General features: G+C 37.7%; 1 protein-coding gene across 1 annotated transcript in view; it reads left to right on the forward strand.

Annotated features, from left to right (window-relative positions):
• The window catches only part of HYDIN (HYDIN axonemal central pair apparatus protein), a 478,970-nt gene that overhangs the window by 237,087 nt on the left and 224,888 nt on the right, over positions 1 to 16,995 (forward strand). The window contains exons 15-16 of the mRNA XM_072967685.1: positions 2,832 to 3,033; positions 9,405 to 9,588. Coding sequence (XP_072823786.1) covers positions 2,832 to 3,033; positions 9,405 to 9,588 — 386 coding nt within the window. The remainder of the gene's footprint in view (positions 1 to 2,831; positions 3,034 to 9,404; positions 9,589 to 16,995) is intronic.

The following is a 16,995-nucleotide window of genomic DNA, read 5'->3' on the forward strand; positions in this document are numbered from 1 at the left end:
TTATCAAATTTTCTAGATCTTTTAAAAATTTCCTATTTCTTGGATAGAGCTTCAGGCTCATCCTTTTTTTTTCTTTAAACTACTAAGCATAGTTGGTTCTAGTATCTGAACCACATATATATATGAAACCAATTAATACATGAAATACTGTTCAGCATCATCTACAATTAAGAATATGCAACTTAAAGCAACAGGTTTTCACTGATCAGGCTGTTCAGTTTAACTCATCAAAAAGTTTAAAAGTTGACAAGAGTGCATACCTTTATTTGGGAAAGATGTATGTGAAAATACTAACAGTTGTTACCTCTGAAAGGCAGGATTCTCACTCTAGGATTGAGTGAAGGGGAGGCAGACTTTTTATTTTCATGGTATATGTTTTTATAATGCCTGAACTTTTTACTTTATGTATACATTTTAAAATAGAAATTTAAACTTCTAGAGTCAGATGCTTAACTTTTTCTTTAAACTTTGGGAAAAGTTTTGCTGTGTTCAAAGGGCCTAAGGAGCATTTGCACTGCGTAAAAGGTGTTAAGTAGCTGCTTGGTTCATACAATCATAAATGGAGCAGAAATATTTGCTAAAAATAATAAAGTAAGTGATCAGGCTTTCTGGGTTCTGATTAAAATTATAGCACAGATCAACAGAACATTCATGGTATTTAAGTATTTTCTTTTCTTCCTTTGATGTCAGAGGAAGGCACCTGGTGTGACATTACAGAGATCAGAAAGAATATGGTTTGAAGGTTTGTGTCGTGCAAGCCCAAGGAGCCTCATTTATATACCTAGAATCAAGGCATTTGGTACATCCTGAATGAAGTCAAGGACTTAAATTACTAGGCTGAGTAAAGGTGTTCTTAACATTAAAAAATTTAAAACTTTAATCATAGTTTCTGTTTTTCTATTTTTTCTCTGTGTAATCAGTATGCAGACATTGTGTGTGTGTGTGTGTGTGCGCGTGCACACGCATGTGTTTTTCATTTTTGTTTTGTTTTAATTGCTGTTGTTTAGGGATGTGATTTATTTTTTTTTAACATTTTTTATTGATTTATAATCATTTTACAATGTTGTGTCAAATTCCAGTGTTCAGCACAATTTTTCAGTCATTCATGGACATATACACACTCATTGTCACATTTTTTTCTCTGTGATTTATCATAACATTTTGTGTATATTTCCCTGTGCTATACAGTGTAATCTTGTTTATCTATTCTATAATTTTGAAATCCCAGTCTATCCCTTCCCACCCTCTACCCCCCCCCCCGGTAACCACAAGTCTGTATTCTCTGTCCATGAGTCTATTTCTGTCCTGTATTTATGCTTTGTTTTTGTTTGTTTGTTTGTTTTTGTTTTTTAGATTCCACATATGAGCGATCTCATATGGTATTTTTCTTTCTCTTTCTGGCTTACTTCACTTAGAATGACATTCTCTAGGAGCATCCATGTTGCTGCAAATGGCATTATGTTGTCGGTTTTTATGGCTGAGTAGTATTCCATTGTATAAATATACCACTTCTTCTTTATCCAGTCAGCTGTTGATGGACATTTAGGCTGTTTCCATGTCTTGGCTATTGTAAATAGTGCTGCTATGAACATTGGGGTGCAGGTGTCTTTCTGAAGTAGGGTTCCTTCTGGATACAAGCCCAGGAGTGGGATTCCTGGGTCATATGGTAAGTCTATTCATTGTCTTTTGAGGAATCTCCACACTGTTTTCCATAGTGGCTGCACCAAACTGCATTCCCACCAGCAGTGTAGGAGGGTTCCCCTTTCTCCACAGCCTCTCCAGCATTTGTCATTTGTGGATTTTTGAATGACGGCCATTCTGACTGGTGTGAGGTGATACCTCATTGTAGTTTTGATTTGCATTTCTCTGATAATTAGTGATATTGAGCATTTTTTCATGTGCTTTTTGATCATTTGTATGTCTTCCTTGGAGAATTGCTTGTTTAGGTCTTCTGCCCATTTTTGGATTGGGTTGTTTTTTTTTTCTTATTGAGTCGTATGAGCTGCTTATATATTTTGGAGATCAAGCCTTTGTCGGTTTCACTTGCAAAAATGTTCTCCCATTCCGTAGGTTTTCTTCTTGTTTTATTTCTGGTTTCCTTTGCTGTGCAGAAGCTTGTAAGTTTCATTAGGTCCCATTTGTTTATTCTTGCTTTTATTTCTTCTAGGAGAAAATTTTTGAAATGTATGTCAGATAATGTTTTGCCTATGTTTTCCTCTAGGAGGTTTATTGTATCTTGTCTTATGTTTAAGTCTTTAATCCATTTTGAGTTGATTTTTGTATATGGTATAAGGGTGTGTTCTAGCTTCATTGTTTTACATGCTGCTGTCCAGGTGATTTCTTTTAAATAGTCAGTTTTCTATTAATAAAGTTATTAATTCTTACTTCCTGATCCCCTTTGTTTTGGCCTTAGATCCTCTTGCTGAGCAGCTCTTCCCAGGTGTACTTGGTGCAATTACTTTAAGAAATCCAGCTCATGCTTGGAATAGAAATGAGGTTAATGGTTATAATTCTAGAACTCAAATGCCCTCATGGTCAGGCTATAGGACTTAGAACTATTGCAAAGAAGAAAAAGTCTGGTAGGACCCACCACACCATTTCATATTTTGTGTATTTTTTCCAATAACCAAGCAAGATTGTTTCTGTATAACTGTATCAAACATAACATTTAGGGTTTCTGATCATGTCTGATTTCTGGATTGATGTGGGGGGAAAGAATGAAATGTCTAATGCTTGTAGTATGTTTCCTAACTTCACCTGGGGGGAAAGTAGCCTAGTAGCTTCATTCTAGAATAAATCTCAAAGTGTATTTATACTTTGTTAATTTCTAGGTGAAAAAGTGTTTATATCTCTGTATGGAGCTGCCATAGACATGAATATAAGGCTGGACAAGAATTCCTTGACCATTGAGAAGACCTACATATCTCTGGCCAATCAGCGAACTGTAACTATTCACAACCGCAGTAACATCATTGCCCATTTCCAGTGGAAGATATTTGCTACTCAGGAAGAGGAAGATGGAGAAAAGTATAGGTCTGTAAGAAAAACCACTTTCTATATAATAGGAACACAAAAAATTAGTTATGAAAACTCTGTGAGTTTTGTGGTAAATTTCTAACTAATTCAAACAGTGTCAGATTTTTATAACTTGGGTCTAGTGCTCTTTATTTTCATTTAAAGAACTGGAGCTGAGCTATGTGAAACACAACATTGTCCATCCTCAGTTAATCTTAACCTGTTGTAATTTATCAGTAGCTAAACTCCTGGATTTTAGAGACCAAATACCTCATTCTTCTCTATTCTCTCAAAACTAATCTACATGTCTGTATTTCTTTTCATAACCCTAACCAGATCAATTTTCATACAGTTTCTAAAAATAATCTCTTTTGGGTTGGGATCAATATGGAGTTTTTTTTTTTTCAGTGAAAAGATACTTTCAGAAAATATGAAGAATGAGGAAAAAGAAGGGCTTAGGTATAATGGTTTTTATATTTTCAGTTTCAGTATCATTGATCAATCCCTGCTAACCATATAATTTAATAATGATTTCTTGTTCGTATCTTTAATCTGCTGCTTTTTAAAATGATACTTCAGGCAGTGGAGCAAACTAATAAAATGAAAAACCAAACTGTCTTAGTTAATCTCATCACTGTGAGGTTTTGAATGTTTCTTTTTACTGAATCTATCCTTAACTCTTTTAAATTCCATTTACAATTTTATCTCCTTCCATCCTCCCTGAATTAGCACTTTTGCTGCTTTCATTGGAATTTATTTCAGCCTTTTTTGTTTGCCTTTCCATTTTCACTAAAGATTAGCCCTGGGAAGCTTCAAAGCTTTGTTTAAAATGGAGTTAATATGTGATAAAAATAAAAGTCTTAGGTCTATGGAAACCAGGCGGAAATCCCCCAGTGTGCCATCCCTAATTGAATCAGAAGGAGCTGTGACAATGATAGGACACAGTGGACCAGAAGCTTTATCATTCAGACAATGAGCTTTAATCTCCGGATTGCCACCGTGCCATCTTTAAAAAGTGGGAAAAGAAAAGCCTTTCCTGCCTAAAAACTTCATTTCACCTCCTGGTATAGAACCTCCTCCTGTATAGAACCAGTAGTTTAAAAAGGCAAGAGGACACTGCCCATCCACTGCTTCATCTGTCCTGATTCCCCAGCTGACATGTACATACCAACAATCAGAATGGTCCAGGCATGTTTAAAGATAAAGTGGGAGAGCAGGTACAAATAAAGAAACAGCAGTAAAAGTAGTGTTTCCTACTTGTGCTGTGGACATAATCTTTTGGAGAGAATGTGTGTGTACTATCGAGGGGAAGCCAACTTTAATTTCAGCTATGTCTTTGTGTTTGACCAAGTGTATAGGACATGATTGATTCCATGCCTATGTCCAAAAAGTATTTAAGGAAGTTCATTTCAACAGTTAAATTCAAGAAAAATTCAAACCAGTTGCTATCAGAGATGCTAAGGTATAGAGAATATAATTTCAACCACATCTGGATGGGCATTTCTTTTCTTTTTTCCCCCCGTTTCACCTCCCCCAACACTCACAGCCTCATCTCTAATATTATTCTTGAGTCTTATTCTTCCTTTTCTCTTTCTTTCTTTCTTTTTTTTAATTGAAGCATAGTCAGTTACAAGGTATCAATTTATGGTATACAGCATAATGTTTCAGTCATACTATACATATATATATTTGTTTTCATATTCTTTTTCATTATAGGTTACTACAAGATATTGATGTAGTTCTCTGTGCTATACAGAAGAATTTGTTTTTTAATCTATTTTATGTTTAGTGGTTAGTATTTGCAAATCTCGAACTCCCAATTTATCCCTCCCCACTCTTCTTCCCCCCATAACCATAAGTTTGTTAACTATATCTGTAAGTCTGTTACTGCTTTGTAGATAAGTTCATTAATGTCATCTTCTTTCTTTCTTTCTTTCTTTCTTTCTTTCTTTCTTTCTTTCTTTCTTTCTTTTTTAGATTCCACATATGAGTGATACTATATGGTATTTTTGTTTTTCTTTCTGGCTTCACTTGGAATGATGATCTCAGATCCATCTGTGTTGCTGCAAATGGCATTATTTTATTCCTTTTCTCTTTCTTTTGCTGTCTCTCTTGCTCTGTTAGTTCCTCTAGCAATTTTTTGTAGCAAGGGAACAACATAGGCTAGCATTTTCATAACCATGATTGGAAGCCTAATTTTGTCATCTTGGATCATGCCCTTCCCTTAAATAAAGAACTTGAAAAGTCACTTCAGATGGCTAGATAAGAATGCCTCCAATTTTCACTGTGGGTGACACACAGCAGCATAACTTATGCTCCTCCAAACTGGATTGGTTGATCTCAGTGAAGTCTGTCACTTCCTCTCTCCCTATCCCTCTCCTAGGGCCAGATGCCTAACCTCTTATTTGACCAAGTGTCTCTTCTCTCCCATGCTTCTCATTCCTTGATACAGCCCCAAGCATGCCACAACTTTTATGTTATTAGCCATGGATTCTTGTCCTGGATGTAACTAGCCATTAAATGCCCATCCTCTCAAAAGCAAAGCAAATAGTGAGAGGTTCACTCTTTACTCAACATTTGGTCCCCGTCTCTGGATAGCTGTCCCTCTCTGGGTGGCTGGGCTCTTGCTGTGGGTGTAGGCCCTCTCCTCCTCCATGCCCCAAACCCTCAGGTTGTCTTTTAGGCCCACATCACTGACAGGTAAAGCAGAATGTTCTTGGATAGCTTGCTTGTGAGTAGGGGTTTCCTCATTTCTGAGAAGCAGCAGTGAGATCTTTAGCTAATGGTATAAATTCTCCCTTGAGCTCCCCAGTAAGGCCAAGGCAGGAATCCTTGGAATAATATTTTTTATGTTTGATTCTCCTTCTCCTAATAGTGAGCAACCTCTTTCTTTTCTCCTCTTCCTTCAGCAACATCTGTAGTTAAAGTGTAGAAAGAAAGGTCGACTTTCATTCTGAACTTGGAACAGAGATGATCTAAATGGGCTCACACGTACTTTGAGAGATTAAATTTTCCTTTTGCAGCACCCCAATGACCTAAGATTTGAAAACTTCAGTGTTGATTTTTAAGTGAGACTCAAGAACCTTCCCACTGCTCCCAAGTTAGACCATGGCTTAAAACTTGTCCCAAGGCATTCATCTACAGGGGCTGAAATTTGCTCCATGGTCATTTCAAGAATTCTAATCACTTTAGCATTACCAATGCCCTGAAGACCCTATTCCAACCATCATGGTTTCTTGTCTTCCAGCATCTTGATGATGTCCCTGGGCAAAGACTTGGTTGTCTCTTGTCCCAGCGAAGGAATTTCAGCCCTACTCAGGACTAGCATTTTATCATTTCCATTCTAGGAAGGATGACTTTCTCTCCACCTACCAAAACATGATGGTACAAATCTTAGGGCACATGTCCATATTTGGGGGCCTCAGGCTAATCTCAGATTCTAGGAAGAAGTTCTAGGCTTAAATTTTTTTTCCACTTTTTTTAAACCTTAGGAATCAGAGGAGCCTTTAGAATTTGTCTTTTGGGTCTCTCTCTTCTGATGTTTCTCTGGGACTCGCAGAAAAATTAATTTCTTCAAAAATTGAGGCTGAATTCATTCCTCCTTATTTCCTCTACCTTGGCCTGAGGGATTATAAAACATCTTACAAGATTCTTTCATCCTTGTTCTCATCACAGTTTATTATATCCAGAGACTATGCATGGGGTTTTAAGGATTTCTGCTTCCCTTTTCTCCATTAAGGTCATGACCATTGTCTCTATTGAAACTGCTCTAATTCTCGATTTGCTCTGTACGAAAACTTACAACATCCTCAGTGGAGCCCCCACAGAATGATCAGTATGGATGTGTTCCAAAACATTTCAGTGTTAGAAATGACACATTTCTCTAAATAAATTTTTATTTTATTTATTTAGAGTTTTATTTGGGCTTTGAGCCTGCCACTTGGCAGTAATCAATTTACTCTCAGTTGTATTTGGGAGCCCTACCCTTTCCTGGTCATACAAGAATCTGAAGACTTGAGTGATGCTTAGTAAACAGGAAGAGAACCTCTAGACCTCTGTTTATAATCTTCATCACAGAGTTGCTCTGTGTGTGGGGTCACACAATCCATTTGAAGGTGGACAGCTCCATCCTTTGTATGCCAGGTGTGGACATGGGAGTATTTCTCCCAGCTGCAGTGACCAAGGTTCTTAATTTTTAATCTCCTTGGCATCCAGTTACCACTTCTTGGGGGTGCTGTAAAGGAGCAGGGTGCAGGTCTCTAGGAACTCAAGATGGGGCATTACTGGTTTAATGCTACTGCACCTGAGACACAAGTCTTCCCCAATGACTATAGTCCATAGACTGGACTGTATTTGATGATGCCTAAAGGTGATGGGTGTTAGGGCTACCAGACCATTTGCAAAATGACTTATATCCTTGGCTTTACTGAAAGAGAAGGTTGGTGTGTTGTTATGCTCTCTGATGAGAGGTCTCATCTGTAAAACAGAACTACCTCTGAGCTCAGAAGACCATGAATATCAGCAGGACAAGATGGCAAAACAATAGACTGAGGTATAGAGAAGCCCTTGTTGGAGTCGCCCCAGCTCAAGGTGGTGTTGCATGTCCCCCTCTTAGACTCTCAGCCATGGCTCTAATTCTGCATAGAGGGCAAAGAGGATGATGTCTGGTATCCTCTCCCTGCCTCTCCCTTTACATTGTACAACTGTCACTGATTTAAGAGCCCCAACCATGTGGGAGAAGAGCAGCATTTAGAAGTTTGTGTTTGTCCTCTTTTGTTTTCTGGTGTAAGGGCTGAGTTAATCATAATCTTTAATTCATGGAGAATTATCATCCTTGGTCTACACAAAGCATTTTATCCCCACACGCGACTTCCATTAACCCCCCTTAATCAATGTAATATTTATGCTACCCATTATTTGTTTAACCAGTCCTTTAAACTGTTACATCAAATTTACCCACTTTTTCTGATATTATTGCTAGCACTCTGATGAACCTCTTTATCACTCTTTGTTTACATCCATGATTGTTTCTTTAGGATTTAGTCCTAGAGAATGGGTATCAATAAATTCCACTTGCAGGAATACATGGTTTCCTTTCTTTCTGTGGACTGAGCTGTCTTTAATTTGCTATGCCCTGCCCAGCAGTATAGAAGGACCGCTGCTCTGGTAACATTGGACACTGTTTCCCATCTAGCAATAAAAAGGAAGCACAGAATGCTTTCTTCCTTGGGACCAGAACACACTGAACCATTTCTTCGCCTTGTTTATGCTATGGGACCAAAAGACCCTGAACACTAAAGTTATTAGAAAGAGTTATTTGACATTGCTGAGTATATATTTTTCATGAAGTCATTTAGAAAAGAAATAGTTGGGACTGGGACTGGAATTCAGTGCCCCCAGACTTTCACTCAGTACTCACAGTACTAAACAATTTGTCTCTCACCACTGGTAATACCAGTAAAATTCTGGGGAAATGATCATATGACCTGGAGGAGAGAAACTTCAGTCTTCAAAATTCAGGCGAAGTAACAGACACTGAGGGTGATGTGAACACAGCTTCACTGAGAGCAATGAGTAGAGGGTTGGGGAAGGCTGCTTTCCTGACTTCTCGCAAGGGATATGAAGAGCTAGAAAGAGAGAAAAAAGGAGGTGTCTCCAGGTGTAGTCAGAGCATTTTATAAGCTTGACAGCTTGGTAATTTCCTACGGTTGATACAGGGAGAAAGCTGGTGTTTACTTAGCACCTGATTTGTCCCAGGAACTAGATCAGGTCCTGGATCACACTTAGTTCTCAACACATCTTTATGATGGAGGAGCTCCTATTATTTCCATTTTATTAATGAAGGCACTGAGGCTTAGAGGATTTAGATAACTCCCAAAGTCCCAGAGTGAGTAAATAGATGGTAGAAATCAGTATCAAAACCTAGTCCTTGCTGGCTCCAGATTCTGTTCTCTAGGTCTCTAGGTAGCTAACAGCTCGGAAAGAAGTAAAGCTAAGCAAGTTTAAAACAAACAAAATTGCTCTTAAAGTGTGAGAGACAGAGTATATGTTAAATATTCAAAAAGCAGCCTGGAAAACACAGTTACCTAAAAGAAAATATTTGTCCAAATGTACATGAGGGCTCAGGAGTAAGCAAATAGACATTGAGTAGGACAGGAAGCCTGGGAGGACTTCTTGAAGGAAGTGACTAAAGATGAGCAAACTGAGGTTCTTGAGACGTTAAAGTACAAGGTCACTCAGCCGTTATATTATAGACTCAGGGCAAGGAGGGACCACCCCAAAGTCATGGGTGAGACCATTCCCAGGAGGATGGGCTAGAGGGGAGCTCTTTACAATATTCTTCATGGGAGTACCAAAATCTCATATTTCTTTTTTTTTTTTTTTGGTAGGCTTTGTGATGATCTGATCAAAGCGGAAAAGAATGAGACCGATGAGTTTCTTGAGGAGTGCATCACTGATCCTTCACTACGAGAACGTCTTTCCATTCTCTCCCGCACCTTTGAGAATCAGAGAAAGATGGTTCAGGCAGACAGCATGCTCTTCTTGAATAACGTTTTTACCATTGAGCCTCTGGTAAGCACAAAAATACCGTCTGACCTTACAGTAAACACAGCTATGCTTATTTTGATGCAGGTACTTACTCTGCAATTGATACAGTGAGTTCTGAGAGCATGAAGATGCCGTCCAAGGAGTCTCATCATCATTATGAGACAATGAGTGAAGGTTAATGGTAAGAGTGCTCAGAGGTCACGTTGATAGGTCACACTTTCTATTCACCAGTCATTGTTAAACACTTAATAACCATTACCCAGTTTATCTCATTTGTATGTATATTATTGGTTGTAATCAGTCCCCCATTCTATAGATGAGGAAATTAAGATTAAAGACATTTGATAACTTGCTCAAGGCCAAAAAATTAGTGTCAGTAGTTAGAATTGTATCCCTGATTAGCCTCACTCTAGAGCAGGGTGTCTCAAACTGCATTATTGACATTTGGGACTGGATACGTCTTCGTCCTGTACATTGTAGGATATTTAATAGCAGCCCTGACTTTTACCATCACATGCTAGTTGTGACAACAAAACTGCATCCAGATGCTGTCGAATGTCCTCTGGTGAGCAAAATCACTTATGTTGAGAACTGCTTTGTCCTTAATTCACTCAGTAAATACTTATTGACTGCATGTTCTGTACCAGGGACCGCATAATGTACCAGGCATCAATAAACTAAACAGACAGTCCTTGACCTCACTGTCTATCCAGTGAGACCTGAGCCAGAGATAGAACAGAGTCTGTCCAATTCCACAGATCAAACTTTTTTCTAGGTGTACAACATAATGGTTAGGTATTTTATAGATTATACTCCGTTTAAAGTTATTACAAAATAGTGACTATAATTCCCTGTGCTGTGCCATATATCCTTGTTGCTTATTTATTTGGTACATAGTAGTTTGTATCTCTTAATCCCAAAGACTTATCTTGCCCTCCCTCCTTCTTCCCACTGGAATTTACTAGTTTATTTTCTATTAGTCTGTTTATATTTCTCTGTATACATTCATTTGTTTTTTTCAGTTTCCACATGTAAGTGATAACATACAGTATTTGTCTTTCTCCATCTGATTTATTTCACTAAGCAAAATATTTTCTAGGTCCAGCCACTTGTTGCAAATGGCAGAATTTTATTCTTTTTTTATAGCAGAGCAATACACACACACACACACACCCCCCTACATACATACACATACACATACACATACACAGACATACACATACACATACACATACACATATACATATATATATACACAGACACATTTTTTTCCACACATCTTTTGATGGAATACCTGAGTTGCTTCCATATCTTGGCTATTGTAAATAATGCTGCTATGAACATTGGGGTGCATGTATCTTTTTGAATTAATTTTCTTTTTTTCTTAGATATTTCAGGAGTGGAATTGCTGGATCACATAGCTGTTCTATTTTTAGTGTTTTGAGGAACCTCCATACTGTTTTCCACAGTGACTGCACCAATTTACAATCCCATCAACAGTGTATGAGGTTTTCATTTTCTTCATATCCTCTCCAGGATTTGTTATGTGTAGACTTCTTGATGATACCCATTCTGACAGCTGTGAGGTGATATCTTACTGTTTTTTTAATTTATATTTCTCTAATTATTAGCAATGATGAACATCTTTTAATGTGCCTATTAGCCATCTGTATATCTTCTTTGGAAAAATATCTTTTCAGTCTTCCCATTTTTAAATGGATTGTTTGGTTTGTTTGATATCGAGTTATATGAGTGGTTTAAATATTTTAGATATTAGCCCCTCATCAGTCATGTCTTTTGAAAATGTCATTTTCATTCAGTGGATTGTCTTTTGCTGTACGAAAGCTCATAAGTTTAATTAGGTCTCATTTGTTTATTTTTGCTTTTATTTGTTTTGCCTTAGGAGACGGGTCCAAAAAATAATAATTCCTATGATTTATGTCAAAGAGTGTTCTACCTACAAAACTTCTAGGTGTTTTGTGGTTTCACATCTTACATTTAGGTCTAATTCATTTTGAGTTTACATGATGTAAGGAAATCTTCTAATTTCATTCTTTTACATATAGCTGTGCAGTTTTCCCAGCAGCGCTTACTGAAGAGACTCTTTACCCCATTGTGTGTGTGCATATATATATGTTGTAGTATCTTTGTCTGGTTTTGGTTTCAGGCTAATGGCCTCATAGAATGAGTTTAGGAGTGTTCCCTCCTGTTTAGTTTTTTACAGTCATTTGAGAAATATTAACTCTTCTTTATATGTTAGGTAGAATTCCCCTGTGAAGCTGTCCAGTCCTTGAATTTTTGTTTGTTGGAAGTTTTTTGTTTACTGTTTCAATTTCAATACTAGTAATTGGTCTGTTCAGATCATCTATTTTTCCCTGATTCAGTCTTAGAAGATTCAGTTTGGGGATTTATCCATTTCTTCTAGGTTGTCCAATTTGTTGGCATATAACTGTTCATATGCTCTTATGATTGTTTGTATTTCTGTGACATCAGTTATAAATTCTCCTCTTTCATTTCTTATTTTGTTTATTTAGGTTCTCTCTCTTTTTTCTTAATGAGCCTGGCTAACAACTTATCAATTGTATTTATCTTGTTTTCATTGCTCTTTTCTATTAATTTTTTTGTTCCCATTTTATTTATTTCCTCTCTGATCTTTATTATTTCCTTCCTTCTACTGCTCTGGGGTTTTGTTTGTTCTTCCTTTTCTAATTCCTTTAGATAGTAGGTTGTGTTGTTTATTTGAAATTTTTCTGGTTTCTTGAGATAGGCTTATATTGCTATAAACTTCCCTCTTAGAACTGTTTTTGCTGTGTCCTATAGATTCTGGAAGGTTCTGTTTTTATTTTCATCCATTTTAAGGTATTTTATGCTTTCCTTTTGGATTTCTTCATTGACCCATTTGTTTGTTTGTTTGTTTGTTTTTGTAGCATATTGTTTAATCTCCATGTGTTTGTGTTTTTCCCATTTTTCTTTCTGTAATTGATTTCAAGTTTCATATTGTTGCAGTTGGAAAAGATGCTTGATGTAATTTCTAGCTCTTAAGTTTGCTGAGACTTTTTCTGTGGCTTAGCATGTGATCTCTCCTGGAGAATATTCCATGTGCTCTTGAAAAGAATGTGTATTCTGCTGTTTTTGAATGGAATATCCTGTAGATACATATATTGAGTCCAGTGATCTAGTATGTCATTTAAGGCCACTGTTTCCTTATTGATCTTCTGTCTGGATGATCTGTTCATTGATGTAAGTGGGGTGTTAAAATCTCCTTCTATTGTGTTATTGTCGGTTCCTCCCTTTATGTCTGTAAATATTTGCTTTATGTATTTAGGTGGTCCTTTCACAGACCAAACTCTTGACCACTCTGCCCCACTGCCTCAAAATGAAAGTAGCCAGCATCTTCTCTGTTTACTATGTGCTAGGCACTGTACATTATCTTAGCAAGCATAGAGTGATGTAAGGATAAAGACAGTAATAAGGGTTGAGAAAGCCCACAGCTAGTTAGAGCTGCTGGATTGTTACCATTTAAACCAGTTGGAGAGAGGACATGGACCAAGGACACATTAGAATACAAAGTCATTTGTGAGAAATACCACTGTGTAGACCAGTTTTCCTTAAGTCTGCACTTCCAAAGTATTATAAGAGGCTATAACACAGAAAAGGGATTCCATGGCTAAATAAGTTTGAGAAATACTAGGTTCAATATTGTGTGAAGGGTTTCTTTGGTGTAAGACTTCTAAAAGTCTTTAATGTGATAATGTGCATTATAAATCTCTAAGACGGAGCTGTCCTGTTGGAGATATCCTTTGAAACTAATATTTAGTGAGAATTGCTGTGTGAATCATTGGTAAAGACAGGACAATAGTTCAGAGGCTGAGGTGATTATCATAGGCTAAGGAGTCTTTTTGAGAGCAGAGCCTTGACTTGGGTCTTGCAGGATAGAACTTTTAGAAAACAAAATTGGGAGTGTACAAGGCGTGATTCATTCAAGATTCCATGAATGGATCCATTTGCTTGAAGTTAGGGATTCATGTAAGAAAACATAGTTGGAGATGTGGTTTGAAGCTGAATCTTCTCTCATGTCAAAAGACTGTTCAGGGCTCAGTTGAGCAAAGGGATCTTTAGATATAATGGGTTAGACCAGAAAGAGGTTACATCAAGTTGAACACATAGTCTTGGAAAGACAGGACACGTCCCTATAAAAGTAACTGAAGCCCAAAGAGGTTGAAAAGATCGTGAAGGCATTATAAGTCCAAGCAAGTAAGTTGCTAAGTGGGGCAGAGGCAAAGAGGAGCAATCAATCATGGCAATCTTAGACATGACTGATAAGGTCCCCAGTGTAGACAGCCCAAGATTCTTCCCAGCTAGTACTGGAGAATCCAGGCTGATGACTACTGTCCTTTTCTCATAGCCTTTTGGGAGTGGGTGGCCTCTGGGAGAAGGTGGGAGAACTGCAGGTAAGTCTTGTATATTTCCAATTCAGAAGTAGAAAGATTAGGGTTACCTCAGATTTTCTTCTCATCCCTGAAACCCGAAGCTTCTTGATGCAGATATATGTGTGTGTTAAAACATGGCATTTAATATGATTACTTTTGAATTCTAGATAGGAACTAAATTGGGATTCTTATCACAAAGCATCTTTTCACCATGAGGCAGAAAAACATCTTTTAAAATAGTGCTACACAGAAATTATACCTTTTAAATAAATGAGACTGATTTTGTTTTTATTGTATGAAAAAAAATCACCAGGAAGGGGGACAATATTTGCTAAGAGTATAAGTGGTGTTAATGGCATCTGTAATGATTTTGTCTTTTCTGACAGTATTCAGGTTTTCTTCTCATGATAGTATTCATTAGCTGGTTCTTGACAATTTTTGCAAAATGAAAATGAAGGCATGAATTTTTCCTAATGTTTCCCTTTCCTAGTGTGTTTCCTTCCTTGTTATTCTGATCAAAACAGCAGAACTCTGTTAGTTATGGTGATTTACTTACTGATGTTAAAATTCCTTTTTTCCCTGCTTAAATATCCTGATAGTTTTATAGAAATACAGTTCTTGTGAGTGTAATATAATTGTACCTTGTGAATTACTTTGGCAGGTATTTGATGGGAAAATTCTGTCATTTTGTTGGCTTCTTGACTCAAACGTGAACTGTGGGTATTTTCCACTGTTGAGATTTTGGTTTTCTGATACAGGTAAATAAATACTACAGTAATTTTGGATGAGATAGTTGGGAAAGGATTTATATAAAAGATGAGGTCTGAACTGAATCTTGGAGGAAGGGTAAGACTTAATTCATTGGAAAGGAAGGAGAATGTTTCCATTGGAGAAATTATGAAAACAAAGAAAGGGGAAACTGTTAGGTTCATAGCATATTAAATAACAATGAAATGATCAGTTTTTCTGGAACAGCTAGTCATGGAGAATATAAGAAATGAGACTGAGGAGGAGAGTAGGCATATCTGGGCTTCCTGGGCAACCTGTTGTGCTGGAGCCTGCTGTCTCCCACAGGGTGTTTGTGTGACTCTGAGGGGTGGTAGTGTGTGTTCTTTGCAAAAAGGGAGTTTTACTGTCAAATTAAGTTTGGGAAATACTGGTTCAAGAACAGATGATTCTCCAAGGAAAGAGTACAAGCAGTACTTCCCCATCACCAGAAACCCCTTGTCCCACCCAGCATCCATCAGAGTCATTGTTCCACAGATCTCAGTCTAGTAACTGGTGCTGAGGGTATCTGAGGCTCACTGCTAGGTTTGAACAGGAACATGGTGTGTTCCACATGTTCTAGGAAGATTATCCTGGCATCCACTTGTGGATCAAATTAGAGGAGGATGGATAGAGGGTGGATTGGGTGATACAGGTCAGACAGGAGAAATTCACTAGTGCAGGGAGCTTCAGGGAAACTGAATGTCTCTGCAGGCAAGATCAGAGTGGTGTGTGAGAGTGAGGGTGATGCTGACCTGGAACAGCCTGGTGATGGTCAGAAAGTAAAGGGAAGTGGCAGCTGTGAGAGAGGTTCAAAAGAAAGAGAACTGGTTTTTGTTTGACTGGCCATTGAGAGTGAGACATGGTGAGGAGTCACATGTCTTCTCAGATCTGAACTAGAGTGACTAAGAGAATTATGATGTCTTTGACATAAATTGGCAAGTCAGGAGCCCTGGGTTTAGCTCCTAGCTTTGCCAATGGCAAATGTGACCTTAAACAAACCATGTGATCTCCCTTGGCATCAGTTGTCTTATACACAAAATAACAATATTGAGGTAGGGCATGGCGATCCTTTTTGACTACTAGGTTATGATTCTCCAATTGGGAACAGATTCTGAACTCCTTGATGTCAAGGGGGTGCCTTACCCTTATCTGTACCCCAGGCCTAGCAAAGTGCCAATTAATGGTTAGAGGAGGGAAGGAACGAATGAACGAACAAATGGAAATCAATTAAGGATGATAAGTTTGGTTCTGAATATGTTGAGTCTAAGGTGACACTAGGTGTCCAAATAATTTTGGAAATGCAGTACTTAATTTGTAGGATGGGAATCAGGACTGGAGGCAGGATATGTGAGTATCCGTTAGAGGTCTTCACGGAAGGCATGAAAAGTGGATGGAAATTCAAATTGCAGAATAAAGAAGGAAAGTTGCAGAGGATCCAAGACAGCCCTCAGGTACTTACCTTTAAAGGTCCTGCAAAGAGAAGAGAGTGTAAATTCTCAGAGAAGGATAGCCAAGGAGAACCAGCCAGTGGACAGCTCACCAGCCTATTCCACATGTCTTTCTACTCTATTATCCCTTGTTCACCATTTTCTACTGAAGGGTCTTCTGATCAGTTATGCCAAATGGCTACTATTTATGATAGTTGGGCTGTGCATCAGCAATTAGTTTTTTTTATTAGGATGTGATTCATTTTAATTAGCTTCTTGATGTGAGCTGAGGTCATGGTAGAAGCTGAGATGATTAAAAACAAGCAGTGTCACCTACTGATCTAACTATCAATCTCTAATTGATGTCCTGTTCAAAAAATAAAAATAAAATTAAAGATGGATGCAAGGGTTTAGAGACTACCTTGCTTTCTGATGGGCTTTTCAGCCCTGTGTCTACCAAGGAAGGACATTGTCTTGAAATGAGGTAAACTTAAAAAGTAAACCAAAACCAAAAAACCCCAAAAACAAACAAACAAAAAAATCCCAAAACCCATGTTACCTTAGAGTCTGAAAAGAAATAAGAAATGATATGCTTATTTTTCTCAGATCCATGTTTATATATCTGGTTCTTTAAATGCATCAGCTAAAACGAAGGTTAGTTTAGCCCTTATATGTTCTCTGCATATTGAGTGTTTTATGGGAACATTGTTTCTATTTTAGAGTCTCTTTCAATTTAAAGCAAGTAGATCCAAGGTTAAGAGATCAGTCACCGTCCCTAAATTGCCAACAGGTGGTGATGGGTTTGA

This window comes from Vicugna pacos, chromosome 9 (genome assembly GCF_048564905.1).
Source record: "Vicugna pacos chromosome 9, VicPac4, whole genome shotgun sequence".
NCBI classification, from domain to species: Eukaryota; Metazoa; Chordata; class Mammalia; order Artiodactyla; family Camelidae; genus Vicugna; species Vicugna pacos.